At 48.3% G+C, this 9901-nt stretch overlaps 2 protein-coding genes across 5 annotated transcripts; one reads left to right on the forward strand and one right to left on the reverse strand.

Annotated features, from left to right (window-relative positions):
* Nucleotides 1–1768: 1768 nt before the first annotated feature.
* Nucleotides 1769–2926, forward strand: LOC135095948 (zinc finger protein 776-like). The gene is made up of 2 exons (XM_063997096.1): nucleotides 1769–2184; nucleotides 2755–2926. The coding sequence occupies exons 1-2, from the start codon at nucleotides 1769–1771 to the stop codon at nucleotides 2924–2926; spliced, it is 588 nt and encodes a 195-aa protein (XP_063853166.1).
* A 2405-nt stretch (nucleotides 2927–5331) lies between these two features.
* Nucleotides 5332–8905, reverse strand: LOC135095985 (zinc finger protein 157-like). 4 transcript variants are annotated; one of them, XM_063997149.1, is made up of 3 exons: nucleotides 8512–8905; nucleotides 8261–8376; nucleotides 5332–6897 (listed from the first exon to the last, which is right to left on the reverse strand). In XM_063997149.1, the coding sequence occupies exon 3, from the start codon at nucleotides 6895–6897 to the stop codon at nucleotides 5968–5970; it is 930 nt and encodes a 309-aa protein (XP_063853219.1). In that variant the 5' UTR covers nucleotides 8261–8376; nucleotides 8512–8905; the 3' UTR covers nucleotides 5332–5967. The 4 variants fall into 4 exon arrangements, with proteins under 4 accessions (XP_063853219.1, XP_063853218.1, XP_063853217.1 ...); XM_063997148.1 differs by having other exon boundaries at nucleotides 8477–8905; XM_063997147.1 differs by lacking the exons at nucleotides 8261–8376; nucleotides 8512–8905 and adding an exon at nucleotides 7460–7926.
* Between the last annotated feature and the right edge of the window lie 996 nt (nucleotides 8906–9901).

Below are 9901 nucleotides of genomic sequence, written 5' to 3' on the forward strand. Positions count from 1 at the left end.
GGCTACCCTTTCTTGACATATGAATAGACAGGTAGAGGTTATTTCAGATGAATGTAAGGGCAGCGCGGATCTGCAGGTGCGCCAAACCTTACGGTATTTTACTGTTTCCCCAGTATTAACGTGGCTTTCCTTACCCTTCTTATCAGAGAAGGGCACTGGTCTACCCTGGTGAGGGGGTGTTCGTTCGTGCGTGTGTATGTCACATCTGTTGGCAAGCGTGAAATTGTTCACGGTGATTGGTTCCTTTGTTTGAGAATGCAGCTGCTGGCCAATTAAAACATGAGGGATTAATTTAGCCAATGACAGCGCTTTACTTCATCCTGAGGAGGGAGAAGCGCTCAATTTGAAATATTTGAGTTAGTGCGAGGAAGAAGTCTGTCTGTTGCTGCCATTATTTCCAGCGCACCGCCACATTTTGTGAAGAGAAACAAGGTGACCACTTCTTATTCATTTCTCTGCCTTGCCAGTTAGGTTACGTGACTTCAGTTAGGTTAGGTTAAGTTAGTTTGGTTTGTGTGGTTAGGTTTGGTTAAGTTATGTTTGGTTAGGTTAGGTTAGGTAGTTTTGTCAGGTTGTTAGTTTGGTTAGGTTTTATTTGGCTACTTTAGGTTAATTTAGTCAGGTTAGGTTAGGTTAGGTTTGGTTAAGTTAGTTTGGTTAGGTTAAGTTAGTCTTGGTTAGGTTAGGTTAAGTTAGGTTTGGTTAGGTTAGGTTAGCTACTTTAGTTAGGTTAAGTTAGCTAGTTTGGTTAGGCCTGTAAGGTGGAGGTTGAGCGGAATGATGTCGCTTTTCTCCGGAGTGGTGAATCTGCTCCACCCGGATCCTCGTTGCTGGATCCACTTGTTGCGGTGGATTGTTACCCTCTAATTTAATTCATTCCCATCACCACTAACCTTGCTGTTGGAATGACAGTTCCCACAAACACTCCATTTAAATTCAAATTATGTTGAAAGGCCGGGGGCAAATGTGACATTTTTTTTTTTTCCCTTCACCTCAGTTAAATTGTCTGTGTGCATGATTTGGTTAGCCTTAGATGTTAATGAGTTAGGTATTCTGTACACAGCATTAATACTGTGATAACATTTTGAACAGTAAGTATTCTGTACACAGCATTAATACTCTGATAACATTTTGAACAGTAAGTATTCTGTACACAGCATTAATACTGTGATAACATTTTGAACAGTAAGTATTCTGTACACAGCATTAATACTGTGATAACATTTTGAACAGTAAGTATTCTGTACACAGCATTAATACTGTGATAACATTTTGAACAGTAAGTATTCTGTACACAGCATTAATACTGTGATAACATTTTGAACAGTAAGTATTCTGTACACAGCATTAATACTGTGATAACATTTTGAACAAGTATACCGGGGAAAAACTGTGTTTGTGTCCTTGATGACCCAGTGAAGTGTGGGTGGGTGACCCAACTTTGGGCTGTGACCCAAGGGTTAAGAACCATTGACCCAAGGTGATGCACTCTTCCAGGCACTTGCTGTGAGAGAGAGGGGAGACCTGTGCACCGCTGTGCTGCACTGTGCTTAGATGTCCCTGGTTCACTCCTGAGGCTGTACCATTCTTGCCCCTATTGTGAGTATGTCTCTGTGTGTGTGTGTGTGTGTGTGTGTGTGTGTGTGTGTGTGTGTGTGTGTGTGTGTGTGTGTGTGTGTGTATGTAGTTGACAATTATCGAAGGGTTTGTGACTTGACCCGTCCCACAAGTGACAAAGACGGCATCACGTTGGTCAGTGCTTGCAGAAATGGCTCTTTCTGAGACGTGGGTACAGTTTGTAATGGCCGCCACTCTTCCCTGCTCCACAGACCAGGCCAGCATCCAGGCCGCCGCCCTGCCTGGCACTGACGGCTGTCTGGCCTCCCCGAGGGTCCCTGCAGGACTGGACGCGGCGTGTGCTGGCGGGAGTGGTGCTGCGGTGGAGGTCGTGAGGCCGGGCAGCAGCATGAGCGGCCGGTGGCGGCGGCAACAGCAGCAGCAGCAGCAGCAGCCAGCCTCAGGTGTGAGGAGGCGCAGGTGTGGTGGCAAGAATCACCTGGAGGCAGGCAGCTCTGTCCACAGAGGAGAGAGCAAGTTTGAGTGCCAGCAGTGTGACAAAACTTTTGTATCCAGACAAGGCCTTAAGTACCACACCCTGACACACAGTGGTGTTAGAAATTATGAGTGTGGTGAGTGTAGCAAGAAATTTACCCAAAAGTGTCACCTCTCCAAACATACCCTGACACACAGTGGTGTTAGAAATTATGAGTGTGGCGAGTGTAGCAAGAAATTTACAAGTAAGTCTAACCTCAACACACACACCCTGACACACAGTGGTGTTAGAAATTATGAGTGTGATGAGTGTGGGAAGAAATTTATCCACAAGTATTCCCTCACCTCACACACCCTGACACACAGTGGTGTTAGAAATTATGAGTGTGATGAGTGTGGGAAGAAATTTACCCACAAGTCTTACTTCACCAAACACACCCTGACACACAGTGGTGTTAGAAATTATGAGTGTGATGAGTGTGGGAAGAAATTTACCCACAAGTCTTACTTCACCAAACACACCCTGACACACAGTGGTGTTAGAAATTATGAGTGTGATGAGTGTGGGAAGAAATTTACCCACAAGTCTCACCTCACCAGACACACCCTGACACACAGTGGTGTTAGAAATTATGAGTGTGATGAGTGTGGGAAGAAATTTACCCACAAGGGTAGCCTCACCAGACACACCCTGACACACAGTGGTGTTAGAAATTATGAGTGTGATGAGTGTGGGAAAAGATTTACCACCATTTCTCGTCTCAATGAACACGCCTTCAGACACACTGGGGTGAGGGAGTTCGAGTGTGATGTTTGTGGCAAGTGTTTCAAGACAAAGGCTGATATTGCCCAGCACGTGAAGATCCACTTCTGAGGTGGTGGTGTGTGGACACATGGGGCCACACCTGTACCTGTGGTGGTGGTGGTGGTGGTGGCCGTGCCTGTGTGTGCTGTGAGGGAGTCATGACCACAGCAGTTTTGTGTGGTGGTGGTGGTGGTGGTGGTGTGGGGGAGTCATTGCCCCAGCAGTTTTGTGTGGTGGTGGTGGTGGTGGTAGTGGTGTGGGGGAGTCATGGCCCCAGCAGTTTTGTGTGGTGGTGGTGGTGGTGGTAGTGGTGTGGGGGAGTCATGGCCCCAGCAGTTTTGTGTGGTGGTGGTGGTGGTGTGGGGGAGTCATGGCCCCAGCATTTGTTTTGTTGGCAGTGCAGGTGTGACTTTCAATAAATGTGTGTGTGCAGTAAACCTTTGTTTGTGTATTCACCAGGTGTAGTATACAGGGCCTCAGCTACAGGAATATATTGTAGTGAGGCAGCCCCTCTCTCTCCTTGCCTCAAGTGTTTGTGTATTCACCAGGTGTAGTATACAGGGCCTCAGCTACAGGAATATATTGTAGTGAGGCAGCCCCTCTCTCTCCTTGCCTCAAGTGTTTGTGTATTCACCAGGTGTAGTATACAGGGCCTCAGCTACAGGAATATATTGTAGTGAGGCAGCCCCTCTCTCTCCTTGCCTCAAGTGTTTGTGTATTCACCAGGTGTAGTATACAGGGCCTCAGCTACAGGAATATATTGTAGTGAGGCAGCCCCTCTCTCTCCTTGCCTCAAGTGTTTGTGTATTCACCAGGTGTAGTATACAGGGCCTCAGCTACAGGAATATATTGTAGTGAGGCAGCCCCTCTCTCTCCTTGCCTCAAGTGTTGTGTTTCTGTTTCTTTTTGTCTCCCTTCACACATTAGGTTATGTTAAGTCTGGCACCATCTTTGCCTCTCTCTCTCTCTCTCTCTCTCTCTCTCTCTCTCTCTCTACCGGTGAGGGAGCACACAAGTGTAGCAGCTAACAGTTTCTGTGTAATTGTCGTGGTGGTGACTTTCCTCCTCATGTTCTTGTCCTGGAAGGGAAAGGTTGCCCTCGTGTTCCTCACCATCCTGTTGTGTCACCAACCGTGTTGTCTGTGTGCTTGTTTGGTTATGACTGGCCCTGTATCACTGCGCCCTCATCTTTGCTCCTTCACTGCTGCCAGCTGTGCCCGTGGTCATGATGACGGTGGTGATGGTGATGATGATGGCGAGCGAGACATTCAAAGGAGGGCGTGCACGTGCATGGTGGTGAGCAGGTGATTGGAAAGGCACAGAACGTTCAGGATGGAGGAGGAGGAGGAGGAGCAGGAGTCTTTGTGTATAGGAAGGAGAGGAATGTAAGAGGAGAAAAGATAGATGTAGGCAGCTCTGTCATGAGAGAAGGCGGCAGAGTGCACAGGGCACCCTGGAATGTCGTGAAAGGCTTGCGGTGGTCGTGGTGTGCGTGAAGGGGGAGGGTGAGAGGGCAGGCAGAGACAACACCAAGAGTTAACCAGTGTTCTCGTTCATTCTTCCCTTTCTCAGGTAAACGCTGGGACTCCCTGCCTGCTTCTGCATTTCCTCCTTCCAATGGCTTCAAGTCTTTCAACGAGGGGGAGGCTCAAGACATCGTTTTATTTATCTATTTTTATTATTCTCATTTCATTTGGCTCCTCTACAGGAACTGGCTTTAAGTTGGCTTTTTATTCAAATTTTTTGTTGTCCTTTTCCAACAGCCCTCTTACATAAAAGAAAATAACTAAATAATAATAAGAAAAGCCAGTGTCACCGGGTGGCAAAACCACGCTGCCTGGAGACAATGTGCATGGCGTGCCAGGTGTACCAATGGAAGGAGTATTGAGGCAGTGAAGGAGTCCCTGGAGACAATGTGCATGGCGTGCCAGGTGTACCAATGGAAGGAGTATTGAGGCAGTGAAGGAGTCCCTGGAGACAATGTGCATCCCTGTTAGTTCAGTGCCAATGAGACAACCTGCTACTGTGTGCCAGGGTGATGAAAATGCTGAACTCGTATGTGTGTGTGTGTGTGTGTGTGTGTGTGTGTCAGGGTTTTTAAACTCAAATTAATTCACTAGTTTTTTGTTTACTTCTTTCCTATTTTTTTTAATATTTTTTTTATGCATTCAATTTCCCCGGTTATATATATATATATATATATATATATATATATATATATATATATATATATATATATATATATATATATATATATATATATATATATATATATAATGTATTTATTATATTTTGTTTATTTTTTCTTCCGTAAGTGTTAACATTGTAACGCCAAGACTGTACAACGTTATGTGTTCTTGGCCAGTAAAGTAAAATAAAGAACTGAGGCCGATTGACTGATAACACTTGTATAGAGAGAAGAGAAGAAACAAGTGAATAAAGAAATATGAGATTGATAACATTAGTATGCACAGAAGAGAACAAAGGAATGAATAGAGAAATACGACAGACATTGATAACATGTCTTTTTGTATCCTGAGAATTCTGCCTGTGTCACCCTCGCCACAGTCCTTGTACCGCTGAAACACCTCCAGCAGGTGCAGCATGTAGAGGCACAATAGTACATGCAGCAGCGTCCAGCAGAGTGAAGGTGCACGGCAGGGGGCCCCAGGGCTCTGTGCTGGGTCCCCTGCTCTTCCTAACTGATACAGAAGACACGACGCGCATTCTTACACCACCACGCCAGACGCCCGTGCTTGCCGAAGACTGCCACGGCCGTGCCCCAGCGTCTGCACGACGGCTCAGGCACACCCAGTGCACGCAAGACAGGCTGGCAGGGTGGTGAGGGACGCGGCTGCTCAGATACAGTGAAGCAAGTGTTGGGGGCGGTGCTTGTGGCCACCACGACTGTGCACCAAACACCAAACACAGGGAACTCACACACCACTGCTCAAAACGGAAAAGAACTTGGCGTTATGTTATACACACACATTTATTGAAGGTCACACCTGCACTGCCAACAAAACAACTGCTGGGGCTGTTACTCCCTCACACCACCACCACCGCCACCACCACAGGCATGGGTGTGGCCCCACACACAACACACCACCTCAGAAGTGGACCCTCATGTGGCTGGCAATATCACCCTTTGTCTTGAAACATTTGCCACAAACATCACACTTGAACTCTCTCAAGCCAGTGTGTCTGAAGGAGTGTTTATTGAGACGAGAAATGGTAGGAAATCTTTTGCCACACTCATTACACTCATAATTTCGAACATCCCTGTGTGTCAGGGTGTGTGCGGTCAGGGAAGGCTTTTGGGTAAATTTCCTCCCACACTCACGACACTCATAATTCTTAACACCACTGTGTGTCAGGATGTGTCTGGTGAGATTAGACTTTTTGATAAATTTTCTCCCACACTCATCACACTCATAATTACTGACACCACTGTGTGTCAGGGTGTGTTCGGTGAGGGAAGACTTTTGGGTAAATTTCTTCCCACACTCATCACACTCATAATTACTAACACCATTGTGTGTCAAGGTGTGTCTGGTGAGGTTAAACTTGTGGGTAAATTTTTTCCCACACTCATCACACTCATAATTTCTAACACCACTGTGTGTCAAGGTGTGTGTGGTGAGGTGAGACTTTTGGGTAAATTTCCTGCCACACTCACCACACTCATAATTTCTAACACCACTGTGTGTCAGGGTGTGGTAGTCAAGGCCTTGTCTGGATACAAAAGTTTTGTCACACTGCTGGCACTCAAACTTGCTCTCTCCTCTGTGGACAGAGCTGCCTGCCTCCAGGTGATTCTTGCCACCACGCCTGCGCCTCCCCACACCTGAGGCTGGCTGCTGCTGCTGCTGCTGCTGCTGCCGGCCACTCATGCTGTTGCCCGGCCTCACGGCCTCCACCACAGCACCACTCCCACCGGCACACGCCATGGCCAGTCTTGCAGGGACCCTCGGGGAAGTTGGACACAACAAGATTGGTTGGCGGTAAGCAGGGCGTGCAGCCTGGACTCTGCCTGACATCTGGAACAACAGTGACAGTCAGCACACACTAGGCCAAGCATTGCTTAACACTGCCTCTGCCTGCAACACACACCCTGCTGCCTGTCCCTTCCATGCAACACTAGGCCAGGACCACCAGGCCCGCACTCCCTCCACCCTCCTGGCTCCCCGACCACTTTTCCCCACAAATTAAGTACCACCCCAATGGGACAGTGGCCCCCATTAGGTTAGGTATGTTAAGACCTACGAGTGCCGTGGCGGGAGATCAGCGCAACATTCCGTCGCCCGTGATCAGTGCATCGTTGTCAACAGCGACAGGTGTTACCTTGTGTGTGTGTGTGTGTGTGTGTGAGGATGCAACATTTTATTTCCATGCTTCATTTCGGCACGTTTTGCTGATCTGTTCTTCGTTTGGTATTAGTACATATTCACCCGTCTCACGGCCGTTAAAAAAAAACATTGTTGTCAGTGAAGTACTCGGGTCACACATAACAGTGGTGTGTATTTTTACCGCCGCAAGTTTTTCGTTCCTGAGATATTAATTTCTATCTAATTTATCGTTTCTTTCGTCTACCTACTTTACCTCACGCCATGATGGTCTGAAGGCAGTGTTGGGAGGAAGGGGTGGGGGGTAGAGGAGGGGAGGGAAGGGGGTATAGGAGGGGAGGGAAGCGGATATAGGAGGGAATTTCATTAGCGCATGCGTGAAACAATGTCACAGCCAATCATATTTATTTATTTATTTATATTTTTTAATCAGCCAATAAGCGGGGTGTATTTTGTAAGGTGGGAGGGAGGAAGCTGAATTTGAAACAGTCTTGGATGATGGGTCAGTGCGGAGGCTGAGTACGTGATTAATAAAATTTCACAGCAGTAACGAAGCTTAGCCACCTCCAGTTCTTGGCAAGGAAGTACCAGAGGACCAATAAGGTAGGTTTGCTTAGATTTACTTAAGCTACGTGTTTTTAGTGTCATCCTTGAGAACGAAACTACATTCTGGTAGATTTTGATGCTTCTGGGACGAATCTGCTGGTTTTTGCCGTAGATCATTGGTTTATGCACGTGTGTGGGTGGGTGGGTGTGGGGGATAAAAAAAAAAGTTTATTTGCGATGGAAACAGTTACTAGATTCATTCAGAACATCAAAATCTATCAGAAATTGTTAGACGGGTGCACTAATATAAATTTAACCTTCGTTTCATTGTAAATCAACAGTGACCGAGGGGAGAGAGAGAGAGAGAGAGAGAGAGAGAGAGAATGACTTACAATAAAAATGGTTGCCAGATTAATTGAAAACACACCAAAATCTACCAAGAAAAATAATGACAGTAAACAAATAAATAATGTGTGTCCGCTGTTGTGAGCTGAGTACTTTTCATATTTACCAGTGACGGTCAGCCGATCAGACTGTCCTGTGCCGGAGAAGCCCCTGCTGGCGTGGTGGGGCGTCTGGGGCAGCCCGGGGTGTTGGCAGTCAGGCAGGAGGTCTGCTGGTGCCGCTCTGTGGAGGTGAAGTGGTGCTGGTGAGTGGAGGAGAGCAGTGCCTCAATAACCACTGGAAAACAGTGAAACACGCTGCACTAGGTAAGCAGACGTGTTACCTGTACTGTCAGGTGAGGGTTGTGTCTGCCGTCACCTGTGGAGTTGGTGCCCTGGTAGCTGTAGAAGACGATCGATGATGAGTGTGGAGGTGCACCCTTGTAATGGTGATGGTGTTATGAAACCTGCGTTATACTGCTTCCTCTAGCTTTGTGTCGGCTCAGATGTAGATGTGGTTTTTGCAACAGGAGCTCTAACGGCCAGTCTGCCTCTGTTTCCTTTCCTCGGAGAGTCTCCCAGAGGACGCTTCCTGTCCGGCAAGTGTTAGCAGATACTCGCCTCCGTAGCCTCGCTCGGGCCGGTCTTTACACGGTTGGTGATCATGCCAATCACAGACACTGAACTAGAGAATTAATGCATTTTTCCATATATTTCCATAATGGTATGTACTCTCTGGTTAAAATAAAGACAAATAATGCATGGTGTAGTGATATCCATTAAGTTTGGTGTGCAGTTTTCGGTTAAATTCAAGATAAGTAATGCGCAGTGTAGTGATGCACAGTTTAACAGAAAATATCAAGCTGGTGGTTCAGGTGGTGGCCATTGTTAGGGTTGTTTTCACAGGAAGCACGCCGACGACAAGCTATGTACATTTTATTCCCGCCATACAAGAAATGTCAATCTGTTGGTGGTGGGCAGAGCTGTGAAGACTGAGGCAGGCTGCTTGGTGAAAGTACTCTCTGTACAATTACCATGAAATGTGTCATTCTTTGAAGCAAGTAATGAGGCAAACACCCGTGACACACCACGTCACTTTCATCACGGGCTACGTGCATCTGGGCTGGGTCAGCTGGTACAGGGTTAGGATTGGAGTCCCGCCCAGGGGCAAGGCAGAAGGCAGTATCTTTCACCAAACTTCAGTGCAGCTGAAGTTTTGAAGTGCGGCTGAAGTGCTCTGTGAGCACTGCGCCGCAGGCAGCCAGCAGGGCCACGCACAGCGACGCCAGGCACTTCCCGGCCAGGTTCCTGAGGCTGGGCGCCACGCAGAAGGCGGCGAGGTGCAGCGCCAGGGCCAGGCAGGACAGACTCAGCCCCACGGTGCTCACCCACCCCAGTGCTGCCGAGAACTTGCGTACAGACCCGTACACCAGCACGCCCCCCTCTGCGCCCTCGTACTCCCCAGCGTGGTACGTGCGTCCCTGTGCCGGCACTTGCAGGGACCCGTCCGTCTGCCTGATGAACTCTGCCTCAGGCGGCAGCACCCTGGGGCAGTCACCGAGCCCCTCGCCGGCGGCACCACCGCGTGTCGGCGCCGCCTGCAGAGTCTTTGTCCCGGCAGCTGTGCCTGGCCCCGTGGTGGTGCCTGTCCTGGCAGCTGTGCCTGGCCCCGTGGTGGTGCCTGTCCCGGCAGCTGTGCCTGGCCCCGTGGTGGTGCCTGTCCTGGCAGCTGTGCCTGGCCCCGTGGTGGTGCCTGTCCCGGCAGCTGT

The sequence above is a fragment of the Scylla paramamosain genome, unplaced genomic scaffold (assembly GCF_035594125.1).
Source record: "Scylla paramamosain isolate STU-SP2022 unplaced genomic scaffold, ASM3559412v1 Contig2, whole genome shotgun sequence".
NCBI lineage: Eukaryota > Metazoa > Arthropoda > Malacostraca > Decapoda > Portunidae > Scylla > Scylla paramamosain.

Excerpts from the sequence above, each read along its gene's own strand:
- LOC135095948 (XM_063997096.1), top strand. The coding sequence starts at position 1,769 with ATGGCTCTTTCTGAGACGTGGGTACAGTTTGTAATGGCCGCCACTCTT. Across the intron at positions 2,185-2,754 it reads AGTGGTGTTAGAAATTATGA|TGGTGTTAGAAATTATGAGT; the intron begins GTGTGGTGAGTG and ends CCTGACACACAG.
- LOC135095985 (XM_063997147.1), bottom strand. The coding sequence starts at position 7,570 with ATGAAATTCCCTCCTATATCCGCTTCCCTCCCCTCCTATACCCCCTTC. Across the intron at positions 6,898-7,459 it reads TCAGACCATCATGGCGTGAG|ATGTCAGGCAGAGTCCAGGC; the intron begins GTAAAGTAGGTA and ends CTGTTGTTCCAG.